The sequence below is a fragment of the Myxine glutinosa genome, chromosome 10 (assembly GCF_964187855.1).
Source record: "Myxine glutinosa chromosome 10, kmMyxGlut1.1, whole genome shotgun sequence".
Taxonomy (NCBI): Eukaryota; Metazoa; Chordata; class Myxini; order Myxiniformes; family Myxinidae; genus Myxine; species Myxine glutinosa.
In genome coordinates this window covers 74,428,340-74,447,889 of record NC_136270.1, presented here as the reverse complement: position 1 = coordinate 74,447,889, position 19,550 = coordinate 74,428,340, and the positions used below count along the sequence as shown (strand labels likewise).

The 19,550-nt window shown below is 47.0% G+C and overlaps 1 protein-coding gene across 2 annotated transcripts in view; it reads left to right on the top strand.

Annotated features, from left to right (window-relative positions):
- The window catches only part of LOC137434087 (ubiquitin thioesterase otulin), a 60,405-nt gene that overhangs the window by 7,434 nt on the left and 33,421 nt on the right, over positions 1 to 19,550 (top strand). For both annotated transcript variants that reach the window (XM_068126746.2, XM_068126747.2), the window contains exon 2: positions 820 to 984. In XM_068126746.2, coding sequence (XP_067982847.1) covers positions 820 to 984 — 165 coding nt within the window. The remainder of the gene's footprint in view (positions 1 to 819; positions 985 to 19,550) is intronic.

The following is a 19,550-nucleotide window of genomic DNA, read 5'->3' as shown; positions in this document are numbered from 1 at the left end:
ACCACGTGACCTGTGACGTCATAATTACCATTAAAATATTCTTCAGACCGAGTCCCTCCTACGGTGAAAATTTGATCTCAATCGGTCCTATTATTGCAGAGAAAATCTTTTTTAAAGGAAATTAAAACTTAAAATGGCACTGAGTTAAGGATCATCAGAATTATCAGAATTCCCAAAGTTCAAAGTGCTATAACTTTGTCAAAAATGATCGAAACGTCGTGAAGTTCGAACTTGATCTGTAACTTATGAGGAAACCATGTACCAAGTTTGAAATCATTAGCATTAAGAGTTTAGAAAAAAGTCCGAAAAACTGTTTGCGTGACGGACGGACGGACGGACAGACAACCTATAGTCCCCTCTGGTGTACACCGGTAGGGGACGAATAAGAGGGTTTTACAGGGTGAATTCAGTTTGGAGGTATTAACGTTCATTACTCGATGACTATGAATGAAGGTTTATTATAGGAGGTGGGAGATTATACCCTGAGGGAGATGAAAGTACAAACAGGTGGTGTTATATTATGGGAGATAAAGGGATGAAACGTTATTTATGAATGGAAGCACAAAGTGTGGACGTTAAGAACGGCAGCGTACAAGACACTGGATGGATTACGGAATAATGTATAAATTACCAGATACTGGATTGTTACTGAATACTGGCTGAATACGGGGAAGTCCTCGCTAAACCCCCATAACGCATATGTATCCCTCAACCCCCTAGACACTGGGAGGGAATCTAACCTATGAATCTAATTAATGTGTCTATGGTATGCTTGGGGTGCAATGACAAAACTGCAACAATATGTTTGTGTCCACGCAGGCAGAAAAAGTTGTCGAAACGTGACAAAAAGTACAATTCGGGGACGAAAGGAGAATCGACAGCAAAGGAGCAAAGAGAACTTGAAGATGAGCAACAAGCCATGGCAGGAAAGGGAGAATTCAAACCTTTCGACCAAGCAAAGCAAGAGGGCCTGCTTTCTCTCCGGTAAGCATTGCAATTTACTGTAGTTTGGGAGATGATCGTTTCATATGGGAGGTGATCGTTTCATATGGGAGATTATCATTTCATATGGGAGATTATCGTTTCATATGGGAGATTATCGTTTCATATGGGAGATGTCTGTTATTTGTAGTTTAATTTAAGGATAATATGGTACAATTTAGCATTGTGTTTGGTTTAGGATGCAGTAATCTTTTATTTGAATCCTTAGAATGCAATATTTCTGTTATGAAGTGCCATTGATTATATTTAGTCACTATCAGGGTGTCGGAGTGAACTCCATTCAATGTACAATGTGCGCTGAGTGGGTTCATCAAAAATGTAGTGGTCTGAGAGGGTCATTAACCAGTGTGGCAGCTACATTCAAATGTAAGGTGTGCACAGAGGGAGCTGCAGATGGAGGAAATGTTGAGTTGTATCTTGGAGACGGCGTGAAGCTGGAAGGTGTGAAAACATTTTGCTACCTCGGAGACATGCTGAATGGAGAAGGTGGATCAGACTCGGCAACGGTTGCTAGAGTGAGATGTGCATGGAAGAAGTTTCGGGAACTGAGTGGCGTGCTGATGAGGAGGGGAGTGTCGTTGAAGCTGAAGGGAAAGGTGTATGCTGCATGTGTGAGAAGTGTTATGATTTATGGGAGTGCGACATGGGTAATGATCGTAGAGCAGCAACGAAGGTTGGAAAGGGTGGAAATGCGAATGGTTCGATGGATGTGCGGAGTATCTTTGAGAGAGAGGAAGACAAATGATGAATTGCGAAAAATGATGGGAATAGAGCCTGTGATTGATGCTGTGAAGAGGAACAGGTTGAGATGGTTTGGTCATGTGTTGAGGAAGGATGAAAGTGACTGGTTGAGAAGAGTGATGGAAATGGATGTAGAAGGAAGTAGAGGACGTGGAAGACCGAGAAAGACTTGGCTAAAGATGGTGGAAGAAGAAATGTGGGCAAGGGGGTTAACAAGGAGAGATGCAGAAAATAGGGCAAGATGGAGAAGATTGTCATGGGGGCCGCAAGGCTAACCCCCGCTCTAGCAGGGAAAATGGCCTTAAAATGCATGTTGTTGTTGTTTGTTGTATCGGGGACCTGTGTAAATTCCACCGAATGCAAAATGTGACTTGAAGCCCTCAATTCCCCTCTGCACCTCTCACAAACCCAAAGTCCTCAACCTTCACCTCACAAAACAATGTCCTCACCTACCCCTCTATCAACCGTAAAGCATCTATCCTCTCCCCTCTCCAAGCCTTCAAACCCCCTCCCCATCCTTCACGGTCGCCTGTCCAACTCACAATCCTGTGAGGTAGGCGGAAAAGATATGTGGCAATAAAAGGCCAGAAACGCATTATCTTCCTGATGCATGTATGTATACACATCGTTAAAGGGAATAATGACCTCAGACAAAGATCTTTTAAAATGATATGGGTTTAAGCCCTGCTAAAGAGAATGCCAATTTCCTCCCCACTTCAAGCCTTCAAACCCCTTCCCCATCCATCAATGTCACATGTCCAACTCAATCCCACAAGGTATGCGGAAAAGATAAGTGTCCATCTGCAGCTCATGGCCCATCACAGTCGCCTGAGCAACTCACAAACCCCATGAGATATGTGAAAAACATATGTGCCAATAAACGACACGACACCAATCATCTTCCTGATGCCTATATACACCATTAAAACTAAATAATGACCTCAGCCAAATACCTTTTATGGTATGGGTTTAAGCCAGCTGCTTGAGAGAATGCCGTTCCCCTCCCCACTTGAAGCCTTCAAACCCCCTCCCCACCTATGATGATCGCCTATCCAACACTCAATCCCGCGAGATAGGCGGAAAAGACGTGTCCATGTGCAGCTCATGGCCCATCACGGTCGCCTGTCCAACTCTCAGTCCCACAAGATATGCGGAAAGGATATATGTGACAATAAACGACTCGAAACCAATTATCGTCTTCCTGATTCGTATGTACAAACGTCGTTAAAGTAAATAATGGCCTCGGACAAATTTCAAATGACTTGGGTTTGAAGTCTGCTTCAAGGAATGCCACATAGCTATTTGGATATATACAGTCGTGGCCAAAAATATTGGCACCCTTGCACTTTTTTCAAATAACTCACAATTTTCTCGTAAAAATAAGTAGAAATTGACAAAAGTATTTGGTCTCCACAATTCTTTATTTCACTGTTAATATTACAGAACCTTTGTTTTTGATTCAGAACTTAATATATCCTTTTAAATCGGGAAATAAAAAGAAATGTCTGACAATTATTGACACCCGAGACTTAATATTTGGTAGCACAGCGTTTGGACAAAATAAATGCCGTCAAGCGCTTCCTACACTTCTCTACTGGTAGTTTGGCCCACTCTTCTTGTGCAAACTGCTCCAGTTCTCCCAGATTTGATGGGTGCCTTCTTCCAATTGCTGTTTTCAGATCTCCAGTTCAGTTTTAGTAAGATCTCGCGAGATCACGGCGAGGTCACGTCTTTTCGAAGCTGTTCCATGCGCTCACGCTTTCGAAGCTAAGTGATATTTCTCAATTGTGTTTTTGTCGAGACTGTATCTATCTTTCGGTGTCTGTACCTAAAGCGTATATTTTTGGAAAATTTTCGGTGCTAATTTTTCGTACATGTATACACAATCGTCGGTTAATGCGTATCGAGTATTCTGCGGCCTAGTACTCGTAGGCTTGGCTACCGTACCGTCTCTGACCTTGTGGTTTTGTTTTTCTCAGCGATTCGTCGAATGCGCTGAAATTATTTTCGTTCTCTGTTTCGTCCCAGTCGTTCACCCCATACCTCCTTGTTTAATATCTCTACTCAAAAAAAAAAAAACCCAAAAAAATATTTCCTTCCCAGGTCTTATTCGTTTATTTGTTGTTCTTTTTGTTCGTTCGTTCTTCGTTCGCGATCACGCGATCACAAATGTATAATCTCTCCCCTGAACAACTATTTTCTCTCATATATTATAACACCCTTTTCTTCTTTTCCTACAAAAGGATGCTTTCGTCTTGCTCACCAAATCTATTCATTCCAAAAAATATATATAATACCATCTCTTACAGTTCCTCCTTTCTACATTCCCTAAACTATCCAGAACTCCACCCCTCCTCCAGTGTCCTCAAACGTATTTTTGACTCGAAGGTCTCAAACTCATTTTGCAAAAAATGTTCGTTTCCCATGAATCGTACACTTTTCAAAATCCAATCTCACCCCTCCCCTCCAAATCCTCCCCATCACCCATCCCTTTCAAATCTCCCCCCTTGCCCCTTCCCTCCCCTCCCTCCTAAACTCCCCCCACACCCCTCCCCTCCGAGACTCTCCCTCGCTCCTCCCCTCCTAGACTCCCCTCTCACCCCTCCTCCTCAAAGCATCCTCCCTGCTTCTTCCCCCTTCCAACTTTCACCTTCATCTCCCCCAACCTTCTGCCTCGCTCTTCCCCCTCCTCAAATAACACCTCACTGTGCCTCACCCAATCTCCATCAAACCTTCCCTTTCTCCAAGCTATTCTGAAATCTCTGAAATCTCTGACACACCTTCAACAGCTCTCCCTACCTCTTCCTCCTCTTCCACATCTTACCCTACCCCTCCCCCCCTGTTCTGGACCCGATGCTCCCCCTTCCTCTTCATTAACGGTATGGACCTCAAACATCCGGGGCCTTCGCTCAAACTTGACTGACCTCTCCATACAGGTTGCTTCTGACAAACCAGATGTGATCTGCTTAACAGAAACTTTCCTCCTTCATGATGTCTCTGATGCCTTGGTATCTCTCCCAGGTTACTCCCTCCTCCGGTATGATAGACCTGAGCCTCGTCCTGGAGGTGGGGTTGCTATCTTTATAAAAAACTCTCTTCCTCACTCGCCCTCCACTGCCCTCTCTCCACCTCACCCCCAGGAATACCTTTGGCTACGGCTTCCCCTTCGCTCCCACCTTTTGTTCATATGTGTGTTGTACCGTCCACCAAACAGCGATGACTCCATCTACATCTCACTGTCTGATAATATGGACCAACTTCTATCTACCCATCCCAACTCTCTCTTCCTCATATGTGGTGATTTCAATTGTCACCATGCCAGTTGGCTGGGTGTGGGTACCTCTCTCACCAGCCATGGCTCATCAGCAAAGGACTTCTGCGACTCACTGGGACTGACACAATCTGTCAATTTCCCGACCTGGATCTCGGTCAACGGAGCATCTTCTCTTCTGGATTTGGTTATGACAAACTTCCCTGAAAATGTCTGCTGCTCTTCTTCTGCTCCAATCGGCTCATCTGATCATGTGCTTGTCAAAGTGGACATCTCTCTGACCATTCTCAGAGAGCCTCCTCAGCGTCGACGAGTCTGGCATTTCACTCAGGCCAACTGGCACGGTCTTCAAGCAGCCATCAATCATCTGGACTGGTCTCACATCTCTACCGCCTCTGACATCAACTCATCCTGGGAATTCTTTCAAAGTAAATTGCTCTCTCTCATGCACAGATTTATCCCATCTCGTCTTCAGTTGTCATACCCTTCCTCCCGTCCATGGTACACGGAATCTTGTGGTGAGGCTGTTGCCCTGAAACAACTTGCTTTCGTCTCCTGGAAAGCAAATCCAACGGAAGGAAATCTCATTTCCTTTCACAAAGCCCGAAACAAGTGTGTGTCCACCCTCAGGAGAGCCAGGAAACAATATCTCACCGTTCTCAAGACCGAACTCTCTTATCTGTCTCCCTCTTCCAAATCCTGGTGGCGTCTGGTCAAATCTGTTTCTGGTGTTTGTTCCCCCTCCATCCCCTCCCTCACCTCAAACGGCTTAACGGCTGACTCCGCACGTGAAAAAGCTGAATGCCTCAACTCTGTGTTTGCCTCTAAATCTTGTGTCCCAAACCCATCCCTCTCTGTACCCACCGTACCCAGTCGTACCCAGCTGCTCCTGGACTCTGTGTCCTTTCCTCCTGACAAGGTGTAAAAGTTTCTGTCAACCCTCGACTCTGATTCTGCAACTGGTCCTGACGGCATCAGCCCACGGGTCCTAAAATCATGTTCTTCTGCTCTTTCACTCCCTCTTTCTGTTCTCTTCACCCTCTCTTTTGCTCAAGGTCATCTGCCATCTGCTTGGAAATCAGCCAACATCACCGCTTTGCACAAAAAAGGTGCAAAAACAGATCCCAGCAACTACAGACCAATCAGCCTTCTCCCAATTATCAGCAAAGTCATGGAATCCATCATTGCTTCAGATATGAAATCTTTCCTCTTCTCCAATGGCTTGATCTCTGATCATCAATTTGGTTTCAGACCTGGTCACTCTACTCTGGACATGCTGCTTCTGCTTTCTCAACAATGGATGGAGGTCCTCAACGCCAAACAGGAATTTAGAGCCGTCTCCCTTGACATTTCACGTACCTTCGATACGGTCTGGCACCCTGCTCTGCTCACCAAACTCTCCTCCTTTGGTATCCATGGAAATCTCCACGCATGACTGGCGGACTTCCTCTCTGGTCGTAGTCAACGTGTGGCCCTGAATGGGTTTCTCTCATCTCCTCTTCCTGTTCAGGCTGGAGTTCCCCAAGGTAGTGTTCTGGGCCCTGTGCTTTTTCTGGTCTTCATCAATGATCTCGCTGACTCTCTTGAAAATCCTCTCTATCTCTTTGCTGACGACTCTACTCTCTGTTGCTCCATTCCTCATCCCTCAGATCGGCAGTCTGCAGCGTCCTCACTCTCTGCAGACCTGGACAAAATCACAGACTGGGCAAACAAATGGAACATGTCTTTCAATCCTGATAAATCTCACACTCTTACGATGTCTCTCCGAAAAGACCGACTGGAAAACCCTCCCATCCACTTTCTGAACAATCCTCTCCAAGAAGTTCTGTCACTCAAGCTTTTGGGTCTCACTATTTGCCATGATCTTTCCTGGGAAAACCACATTTCAAATCTGGCCTCCAAAGCCAGTCGCCGACTGGGCATCCTCCGTCGTGCGAAGTCCTTCCTTGGCACACCTGAGCTCCTCACCACATACAAGGCGTTCATCCGCAGCTCTATGGATTACTGCTCTCCCCTCTGGTCTGGTGCTCCTGCCTCACACCTAGCCCGTCTGCACGCTGTTGAAACCAAAGCGTTCAGAATCATTGGAATCTCCCGCGATGAAGCTAACTCCAAGGGCCTTTCACTCACTCACCGCAGGCAGGTTGGTGGTCTTTCCGTCTTCTACCGACTCCTCTCTGGCCTTGCCCCCCCCAGCCCTCTCTGGCTCTGTCCCCCAAATATTCCTACAGGTCGCACAAGATCTGCCTGCAACCCTCTTATGGTTAAACTGCCAAAATCAAGACTTTCTGCTCACCTTCACTCCTTCATTCCTTTTTTCTCCCGCCTCTGGAACAAACTCCCTCACTCTCTTCAATCCCACTGCACCCTCCAGGTCTTTAAAACAGCTGTTCACCACCATCTCTTATCCTCCCCCATCCAAAACCTTGATCTTTTCTACCCCCGCTAATTTCGGTCCCCTTGTGTTTTATACCTCTCCCCCCCGCCCTCCCCCTCCCCCTCCCCCTCCCACGCCTCCTGCCCCCAAGCCCTCTCCCTCCCACACTTCTCTCTGCTCTGAAATGTTGTGGTTGTGTGCTTCCCCTTCTCTCCCCATCTTGTCTTCCGCTCCCTCTTTTTGTGTGTTTTGTTTGTCTGGTTGATTTGTTTGTGAAATAAATGTTAGCTCTTTCACGAGCCTCGATTCAGTATACAAAAAAAAAAAAAAAAAAAAAATCTCCCCACAGGTGTTCAATGGGATTTAGATCTGGACTCATTGCTGGCCACTTCAGAACAGTCCAGCGTTTTGTCTTGAACCATTCCTGGGTGCTCTTTGAAGTGTGTTTGGGGTCATTGTCCTGCTGCAAGAGCCATGACCTTCGACGGAGAACCAGGTTTCTGACATAGGGTTGAACATTGTGCTCCAAAATGCCTTGGTAATCTCCTGATTTCATGATTCCATGCACACATTCAAGACACCCAGTGCCAGAGGCAACACAGCAACCCCAAAACATCACTGAACCTCCTCCATGTTTGACTGTAGGGAAGGTGTTCTTTTTTTAATAATAATAATAATAATAATTCATTTATTTTGTATAGCGCATTTCAAGTAGCCCAAAGGCGCTTTTTGAAGGCTTCATTTTGTTTTCTCCAAACATAGAGACGATGTGCTTTATAAAAAAGCTCTAATTTGGTCTCATCTGTCCACAGCACGATTTTGGCTTGTTCAGGTGTGTTTTGGCAAACTCCAGTCGGGCTTTCTTATGTCTCTCTTTCAGCAGTTGGGTCCTCCTGGGTCTCCTACCATAGAACCCCCCTTTCATTGAGTTGGCGATGGATGGTGTGAGTTGAAACTGTCGTATAAGGAGCTGGAGGAGTGGTGTGTGTGTATGTATATATATATACACAAAGAATTAAGTTAAGCACCCCTACACAAATAATTAAGTTAAGCACCCCCTAATCCTGTCCTGAACCTGAACCCCCTCGAGCACGTTTGGGACATGTTGGGACGACAAATTGCGAAGATGGTCCCTCCAATAGCCAATCTGGATGAATTGGAACGTGCATTACATCGGGAATGGAACAACCTGCCACAGCAACGCATACGACGGCTTACAGGGTCTATGAGACGTAGGGTTGAGTCAGTGATCCGATCACGTGGGTCCTACACACGTTATTGACGCAAAGATCGCTAGAGGTCTTCTCAGAACAATGACTGTACGTTAGAAAACATAAACGTCATCCACACTGTCCGTGATGGACCTATAGCTCCATACTTAAATTGAGATGAAAATATGCCTAAAATTCCCAAAAAATTTCACCTTAAATTATTCAGAATAAAATATTGAAAACGGCATGATTGTTATGTTTTTATGTGACCATAATATCACTTCTCCAGAAAATATAGCAATATCATGGGTATATTACACTGTTTTGACGACAACAAACTTGTAATGTGCGAGGTTGTAAAAAAACGGGGGGGGTGCTTAACTTAATTCTTTGTGTATATATATATTTATTACGGATACGGAGTACGGTTCTTCCCCCTTAGCAAGGGGTGGTTAGTCCCTTGTCTTGTTAAGCTGACCATCTCCGCTCCTGGCACTTGTAACGCTATCCCGCGGGATGGAACGGATCAGGGTTATGGGTCCAGGGTTTATCCCGAATACCTTTATCCGTCCCGCCGCAGACTAGGGAGACAAGTACCGCTCGAACCCCGGTTTGGATGGTCGGTCTAGTTGCCGAGCGGTTTTTAGCAACCCGAAGTTCGAGTCATTAGCCTTCACTAAACCCGATCCTGAACATTGGCCGAATCGCGCCACGTACACTCAATATTGAAACCACTAAAGCGACCGAACGAGAATGAAGAAGAAGGAAGGAGAAGAACGGAGGAATAACAGGATTTATTATTTCCACACAACTAAGCAAAAAGAGCAGTCAAGGTTATATACAGGGAAATGGAAAAAAGCAGGACACACAGGGCAATATTTAGCTTACCTACAAACAGTCTTACTTAGAAACCCAAGGACAAAACAAACAAAAACAGACTCACACGAATGGGGAATTGCAGGGTGGATTGGCTGGAGGGAGAAGGTTCAGCTCGGGCTGGAGCACGGTCGGGCCGGCCGCCGTTCCTTCGCGGTCACCTCGGCACCGTCGTCAGACGCCCACGCTGCGGTCGCGTCCGCTGCCGTGGTTCCCAAAGCTGCACTGGTTCACACCGCTGCGGTTCGAGCTCCCCTGCTTCAAGCTGTTGTTGCTGCTGCGTCAGGGTTCTCTCCCTTCTCTCCCTCTCTCCAGCTTGGTTTTCGCAGCCCTCTCGTTCAAGCTCTCTCTCGCGAGGCGTCCCGCGGCGGTCTTTATAGGCCACACCCTCAAACCTTTTCGAACCTCCCCCAAGCATTCTCTCTCCGCCCTCTCAAGCCAAACCCCTCGTTCTTGGTTGGTGGAATGGTGCCGCTCACTCCTCCTTCCGATCACGAGGGCGGAGACACGCCTTTCTTCTCCGAGGCTTAACCACGTGGCTAATGGAGTCAAATGCAGCAAAGTGGCGTAAGGGAGGCAAAATGCAGCAAAGTGGCGTAAGGGAGTTAAAATGCAGCAAAGTGGCGAAAGCTGGCACTTTGAAGATACCATGTCAGAGGGATCTACCTTATTTAATTCGGTGCAATGAAGTGTCAATTTAATGGGAAACAGAGCCTTCAACTACATAGATTAGGGACATAACTACCGAGGGAATTTATGATTGGCTACGTGTTGCGGTGGCCTGTTTGCGGTGGCCTAACTACGGACGACCTTTGACCTTTCTTTACACTACGGAGGGTGATATTTACAACAAGCTTTACCTCAAATTACACACACAATTCCCAAATCCGTTACTATATATATATATATATATATATATATATATATATATATATATATATAAATATATACATATATACACACACACAGACTTGGCATTTAATATGGAATATTTTTTTTGTGGGGGTGAACTTACTTTTCAAGATGTCTTCGAACCAACAGTTCATTGGCATTATGTTGAAATTATTCTAGGTTTTGTTAATGTGACCTTTAAAAGAAACAAAAACCACATTTGACATTTCGAAAGAAATAAATTGATCCTTGAAAGTGATGTAAACTGATATCAAACTCAATTCATGGACAGTACCGTGTTAAACTTCTGTACGTTTTCCAGAATTATCTCTTTATTTTGCACATTAGCCAATTTTTTTTTAACGAAAACAAAAGTTAAATTACGACTGGGATTATGGACAGTAAAATTACAGTTCAGTACTTCGTGTAACCCCCACGAGCATTCAGGAGAGCACGTACACGTTGAGGCATGCTGTTCACGAGATTTGCCAAGGTTTGGACATGAATCGCTTGCCATGCAGTAACAATAGCCTGCTGCAATTCACGCACAGAGGTCGGCTGCTGGTCCAAGTGGTCGATTTGACGCGTTAATTCTGCCCACAAGTTCTCTATCGGATTCATATCCGGGGACATGGCAGGCCACTCCATATGCTCTACACCACGGTCAGCAAGAAAGTGTTGGATCATGCGAGCACGATGAGGCCGTGCATTGTCATCTTGGAAGACAAAGTTTCCTCGAAAGGCTGCACGAGCAAATGGAAGCAATGTTTCTTCCAGAATGGCCCTGTCCTTGAACTGGTTCAGGTTTCCATTCAGAACAACCAGGTCAGTTTTGCCCCCTGCATGAAAAGCAGCCCAAACGGTCACCCCACCACCTCCAGCTTGGACTCTTGGCACTATACAATCTTTGTTGTAGGCTTCATGCACTTGTCTGCGCACTCGGACGCGGCCATCTTGACGATAGACCAGAAATCTAGACTCGTCACTGAAGATCACGTGATTCCAGTGTCCTGGCTGCCATTGACTGTGCTCTCCGGCCCGCTGCAATCGGCGCTGGCAGTGTTGTCTGGTCAGGCGTGGCTTTCTCAGGGGACGCCTGGCACAATAGCCTGCTTGAACCAGTCATTGGTTGACTAGCCTTCTGGATACAGGCACATTTGTCAGTTTGTGCCACTCAGCCCTAAGCCGATTAGCTGACTTGGTACGGCCATTGCGGACTAACCGGTGCAGCTGGCGATCATCCCTCCTTGTGGTTCTGCGGGGACGTCCTGGCCTCAGTATTGGAGTAGGGACACCCCTCTGAGTATTTCGTTTCAGGATCTTTGACACCTGACCTTGAGTGATGCCATATTGCCGAGCAATAGCACGCTGTTTCATGCCGTAATTTCGTAAAGCCACCACTCCATGACAAACAGCATTGTCGAGTTGACGGACCATCTCCAGAGGAAGCGGCAATAACTTTTGGAGACGTGCAGCAGTTGTTTTCCACTAATACAGAAGGCAACAACCCTGTATACCCGACTGTGAAGCCAATCATCAAATGCACCTGTCAGTACATTTTGCCACGCCACCTGTGATATAATCCTGCTGTTGACTTCTTGCTGCGACAGACAATCAGTGACATGGTTCTTTTAACAAATAAATCACCAAAGTGTAAAAGAAACTCACCAGATTGATATACTGAGTTAAGAAAGTAAACCCAAGTCAAGAAAAAAATATATATTCCATATTAAATGCCAAGTATGTATATATATATATATATATATATATATATATATATATATATATATATATATATATTTATATATATATATATATATATATATATATATATATATATATATATATATATATATATATATATATATATATATATATATATGTATATATATAGTTACTGACGCGGCTAGGATGTTGTTTGCCGAGCGGATGGCCGCCGCGCCCGAACAGTTACCTCGACTAACCCGAATCCTGAACGTTGGCCAAATCGTGCCACAGATATTCAATGAGGGAAAAGACAAAGGTGACATGGATGTGAAGAAGAAGAAGACAGAAGTAGGGAATACTAATATAATTTATTTGCTATTTACAACCAAAAGTAACCAAGGAGAAGGAAGGATAATAAAATAATTTACAGAAGAAATCAAGGAGACACAGTGAAAATTGCTAGCTTATCTAAACAGGCTTAACTTATACCCTGGACAGAACAAACAAAGACGGAATCACACGGGGAATTGCAGAGTGGATTGGCTGGAAGGAGGAATGGGAAGGCCCAGGCCACTGCAGGCGTCGAGGTCCCTCTCCAGGAGTCGACTCGCGTTCTTGGCGGGAAAGCCTTCGTGTGCAGCGGCGCGTATTGTTCACCGCGAGCGGATCGGCGCTTCGTGCTGGACTCCGGGCTCTTCAGCTCCACTTTTATTGCCACTTAACGCCACACTCAACTCGTCCTCCTCCCACGCCACTCTCTTTCTTCATCAACCCTTCCTCCTTCAACAACAACTGTACTTTTAGCCACCAACCAACTCCTCACCACCGACAACCCCCCGTTCTGACGCATACGCACCCGTTTTATAGCACGCCTGGCGATCAAGACGCCAGCCACTAGGACACGCCCATCGGTGAGCTCGCCTCGGCCCTGATTGGTCGCGAGGCTCACCGACCCCGCCCTTAGAGGAGGCGTTGGCTAGGCCACGCCTTGTCCCCGGCGCTGGGCCGACTCCTCCCACCTCCTGCTCTGAGATGACCTCGTGGCTGATGGAGTCTTGCGGCGATGGAAAACCACTCGCACCGCTGGGATGAAAACGAAAGAGGACCTAGCTTATTTGACTTCGGTGCAATGGAGTATCAATTAATGGACGACATAGCCTTAACCTAATACACAGAATAAGGAAATAACTGTCAACAAGGGGGAAATCTATTATTGGCTAACGTGAGTGCTTATGAACTAATTACGGGACGCACTTTGACCTTTATAAATAACTGGAGTAAGGAGGGCGATATTTTTACAACAATTTACACAACAACAAAAAAAAAACATTCTCATATCCACAACAATATATATATCGGTATATTCTCGCTCGCTCGCTTCGCTCGGCGTATCCATTAACGCTGCGGCTCGGGTGGAAATTATCTCCTCGCTTACGGTCGGTACTAGTAAGCAGGTATTTGGGACTTCATTGACCAATGACCATGGCTACTACCGACCGGAAGTGACGTCATAGTTTCCAGGATCGGAGACGGCCAGCTTAAAGGACAAGGGGACTAACCCCCCCTTGGTAACAGGAGTGCCGTACTCTGAATCCGCAACAATATATATACAGACTTGGCATTTAATATGGAATATTTTTTTTGTGGGGGTGAACTTACTTTTCAAGATGTCTTAGAACCAAAAGTTCATTGCAATTATGTTGAAATTATTCTAGATTTTGTTAATGTGACCTTTAAAAGAAACAAAAAACACATTTGACATTTCGAAACAAATAAATTGATCCTTGAAAGTGATGTAAACTGATATCGAACTCAATTCATGGACAGTACTGTGTTAAACTTCTGTACGTTTTCCAGAAGTATCTCTTTATTTTGCACATTAGCCAAATTTTTTTAATAACAAAAACAAAAGTTAAATTACGACTGGGCTTACGGACAGTAAAATTACAGTTCAGTACTTCGTGTAACCCACACAAGCATTCAGGAGAGCACGTACACGTTGAGGCATGCTGTTCACGAGATTTGCCAAGGTTTGGACAGGAATCGCTTGCCATGCAGTGACAATAGCCTGCTGCAATTCACGCACAGAGGTCGGCTGCTGGTCCAAGTGGTCGATTTGACGTGTTAATTCTGCCCACAAGTTCTCTATCGGATTCATATCCGGGGACATGGCAGGCCACTCCATATGCTCTACACCACAGTCAGCAAGAAAGTGTTGGATCATGCGAGCACGATGAGGCCGTGCATTGTCATCTTGGAAGACAAAGTTTCCTCGAAAGGCTGCATGAGCAAATGGAAGCAATGTTTCTTCCAGAATGGCCCTGTACTTGAACTGGTTCAGGTTTCCATTCAGAACAACCAGGTCAGTTTTGCCCCCTGCATGAAAAGCAGCCCAAACGGTCACCCCACCACCTCCAGCTTGGACTCTTGGCACTATACAATCTTTGTTGTAGGCTTCATGCACTTGTCTGCACACTCGGACGTGACCATCTTGACGATAGACCAGAAATCTAGACTCGTCACTGAAGATCACGTGATTCCAGTGTCCTGGCTGCCATTGACGGTGCTCTCTGGCCCACTGCAATCGGCGCTGGCGGTGTTGTCTGGTCAGGCGTGGCTTTCTCAGGGGACGCCTGGCACGATAGCCTGCTTGAACCAGTCGTTGGTTGACTAGCCTTCTGGATACAGGCACATTTGTCAGTTGCTGCCACTCAGCCCGAAGCCGATTAGCTGACTTGGTACGGCCATTGCGGACTAACCGGTGCAGCTGGCGATCATCCCTCCTTGTGGTTCTGCGGGGACGTCCTGGCCTCGGTATTGGAGTAGGGACACCCCTCTGAGCATTTCGTTTCAGGATCTTTGACACCTGACCTTGAGTGATGCCATACTGCCGAGCAATAGCACGCTGTTTCATGCCGTAATTTCTTAAAGCCACCACACCATGACAAACAGCATTGTCGAGTTGACGGACCATCTCCAGAGGAAGCGGCAATAACTTTTGGAGACGTGCAGCAGTTGTTTTCCACTAATACAGAACGCAACAACCCTTGTATACCCGACTGTGAAGCCAATCATCAAATGCACCTGTCCGTACATTTTGCCACGCCACCTGTGATATAATCGTGTTGTTGACTTCTTGCTGCGACAGACAATCAATGACATGGTTCTTTAAACAAATAAATCACCAAAGTGTAAAAGAAACTCAATAGATTGATATACTGAGTTAGGAAAGTAAACCCAAGTCAAGAAAAACAAAATATTCCATATTAAATGCCAAGTCTGTATATATATTGTTGCGGATTCGGAGTACGGCACTCCCGTTACCAAGGGGGGGGGGGGGTTAGTCCCCTTGTCCTTTAAGCTGGCCGTCTCCGATCCTGGAAACTATGACGTCACTTCCGGTCGGTAGTAGCCATGGTCATTGGTCAATGAAGTCCCAAATACCTGCTTACTAGTACCGACCGTAAGCGAGGAGATAATTTCCACCCGAGCCGCAGCGTTAATGGATACGCCGAGCGAAGCGAGCTGCGACTCGGGCCGTTAACAAAAAAGACTAAACCCAATTCTGAGCCGTTCTAATCGTGCCACAGGTACTCAATGGAGAAATCACGAAGACGATCGGATGAGAGGAAACCAAAGTAAAGGAAGAACAGATATTTATTAATTATGTACACTAAACCCGAAGAGGAAATGAAAGAAGGGCATATACAAGAAGAGGAAGAAGCAGATACACAGGGCAAGCTTACACAGTCTTATATGACACCCAGGACAGTACAAACGGACTTACACGAAAACTGTAGTGGTGGGAAGGAAGAGAAGGGTCCAGGCAGATGGTAGGCGTCGAGGTCCGGCTCCAAGCTCGTGCTCTGGTCCACGCTTTGGGTTCGAGGTGAAACCCGGCAAACAGCTCCGCGTGTCGTTGGACGCGACCGGACAATTATAGAGCGGGGGAAAGCTGGTATGCTGCGTACGTAATTGAAATCTCTGCCGCTCTGCCGGTCAATCTCCATGTCTCTCTCTGCCGCTCGCCTCTGTGGCTCTCTTGGTGTTCGACTCCTTCTCTCTCCCGGGCTCATCTCTCGAAGTAGTCCCACGTGAACGCTTTTATTACGCCCTCGCGTATCAAGCCGCGGTTCATGGGGACACGCCCTGCGGCGGGCTCACCTCAGCCCTGGTTGGTTGATGAGGGCTCCTTGGCTCCACCTTTGACGGCCAGTTGACAGGGGGCCACGCCTTCTCCCGGCGCTCCGCCCTTCTTCTCCAGCTTGACCGCGTGCTTAATGGCGTTTGATGCAGCGAATGCTGCTGGCAAGCCAGAGGCGCGTAATAGAATTGGGAGGGACCCTACGCCGCAAAATGAAGGGGATTTGAAAAGGGGCCTAGGTTATTTGATTAATGCAACGCAGAGTCAAACTATTGGAAACAGAGCCTTACCTGAAACGCATACTAATGAGATAACTGAAGAAGTTCCTATGGTGTCCTACGTGTTGCAATATGGCCTAGCTAGGGTGCAACCTTTTTACATGAAGAGAATTATTTACCAGAATTATTATTTACAAAGTGAAGGTTCTAAAAACCGTAACAATATATATATATTGTATTGTTATAATGTTATATATATATATATATATATATATATATATATATATATATTGTTAACTCCTCCCTATTGCACGTAACAATATGGGTCCGGTCCGGAGAGGACGCTGGCATCACTTGCTCGCCGCTTCTCTGACTGGACCATTGTCCGTATCTTGCTTTTCTGGTGGTCAAGGCGGATTTTTGGCCATTGAGTCTGCCCTCTGCATGGTCCCGGCTCTGCTCTGCTGCTCCTGGCTTCACCTGCTCGGCTCCTTTGCTGTTTCCTCGGGCCCGCTCCTGTGGGTTGTGCCCATTGTTTGCAGCGGTGGTGATGGCAGTTTGCCGCCGTCATCTTGATTAGCGGCGGCGGTCGTTTGCCGCTGCATTTGCCGCTTTGCCTCCTCAACCTTGGCCTCGTGCTCGTCTCTTCGCTCCTGTCTGCCCTCTGCATGGTCCCGGCTCTGCTCCTGGCTTCACCTGCTCGGCTCCTTCGCTGTTTCCTCGGGCCCGCTCCCGTGGGTTGTGCCCATTGTTTGCAGTGGTGGTGGTGGCGGTTCGCTGCATTTGCCCGCTTTGCCTCCTCAACCTTGGCCTCGTGCTCGTCTCTTCGCTCCTGTCTGCCCTCTGCTCGGTCCCGGCTCTGCTTCACCTGCCCGGCTCCTTCGCTGTTCCCTCGGGCCCGCTCCCGTGGGTTGTGACGATTGTTTCGCCTCCTCAACCTTGGCCTCGTGCTCGTCCCTTCGCTCCTGCCTGGCATGGCTCTGCGGTACTCCGCCGCAAGGCTTCTCCTGCTTAATACCCGCTCCACCCCATCATGCATCTCTGCAATCAAATCAAATGGACTCCTGCGTCGACCCAGGTACAATCACCGTGGCTCCGGTCGTAAGTTTGTTTATTTACAATCGGGTCACTCCATCCCCGTCCTCTGGTCGGCTCAGCGCACTCCCACTCATCGTCCCAACGCACCTGGTCACAACAACGCACACAATCGCACCTGCTGTCTGCGAACCCTGGCCAAATCACCTGAATTCATACCCGCCGTACAAAACAACATCAAGCTCACCCTGTTCAATACCCGGTCCCTCAACAACACATGCCTCATCCTGAACGACTACATCCTGGAAAATAAACTTGACTTTCTCTGTCTCACTGAGACCTGGCAACAACCTCTGGACTACTTCGCACTCAACCTCACCACACCCAATGGATAGTCTTACATCAATAAACCACGCTCGGAGGGCCGAGGTGGTGGAATTGCCGTTATTCACCGACGAGACATCAGGACCAGCCTCATCTCCATCGCATCTGCTCCATCATTTGAACACCTGGCTTTTAAACTCTCTGGTCACACACAGTCAGTCATGGCTGTTGTCTACCGCCCTCCCAAACCACACCCATCATTCCTGTCTGACTTCTCCTACTTTCTGACCCAGCTATGTTCTCTCTCCCCCTCAATCCTCCTCCTTGGTGATTTCAATATCCACATGGACTCCACTGACCCCACGATAACCACTGACTTCACTGATTTACTCACCTGCTTTAACCTCACTCAACATGTCAACTTTCCTACCCATAACCGTGGTCACATTTTGGACCTTGTCTGCTCTACTGGACTAATTTTGCACCATCTCTCTGGCTCTGACCTCACTCTCTCTGACCACCTAGCCATCACTCTGACCATCAACATCCCCACCCCAGCACCAAGGCATTATCGCACTATCAACTTCCGTAAGCTAAACGCTCTTTCACCTACCTCATTCTCATCCACCCTCTCTGAAAAAATGTCCACTTCTCCCTTCGTTGACCTCCACACCCCTTCTGACCTCACTGACTACTACAACCACACTCTCTCCTCCTGCCTTGACCAACTTGCGCCTATAAAAACCAAAACAGTTTCTTTCACCCATTCTGCTCCCTGGTTTACCCCTGAACTCCGCCTGATGAAAACTCGTGCTCGCCAACTTGAAAGACTCCGCAATAAAACAGGTCTCACAGTTCACTCCCAGGCCTACAAGGACCACTTACAACACTATAAAGATGCCCTCTCCCGCGCCCGCTCCGCCTACTACTCTCAAATTATCCACTCTGGCTCCGGAAACCCAAAAGCACTCTTCTCTACAATAAACAAACTCCTCAGCCCCCTGAACACCACCACCCAGTCATTCACAGTAGACAACTGCATCTCCTTCCTTTCATTCTTCCAACGCAAAATTGAAAACATCTACAACAGCTTGACCACCGCCGCACCCGCTCCCCCTCAAACCACCTGCCCCCCCTTATCCTGCCATCCCCTGTCTCAATTCTCCCCAGTCTCCCCTACTGACCTCTCTGAACTCCTCATAGGAATGAAAACTGCCACCTGCACTCTTGACCCCATCCCCTCCAGCTTTGTCAAGGCCTCCCTTCCTGCTCTCTCTCTCCACTTATCATTGCAACAATAAACTCCTCCCTGTCTACAGGCATCGTCCCACCGTCCCTCAAAATTGCTGCTGTTACCCACATTCTGAAAAAACCTGGACTAAACCCTGACACCCTAAACAACTTCAGACCCATCTCCAACCTACCCTTTCTGTCAAAAGTTTTGGAACGCGCTGTAGCCACTCAACTCAAACATCACCTCTCTGCCAATAACCTGTATGAAACATTCCAATCCGGATTCCGCTCCAACCACAGTACTGAAACTGCTCTCCTCAAAATCACCAACGACCTTCTCCTCTCCTCTGACGCTGGCAACCTCAATATTCTCATCCTCCTCGACCTCAGCGCCACCTTTGACACCATCGATCACACCATCCTCCTCACCCGACTTGAAACCACCTTTAACATTACCGGCACTGCCCTCTACTGCAATAGCCTCCTTTTATGGTTCACCCTCAACAATCACCAATAAACT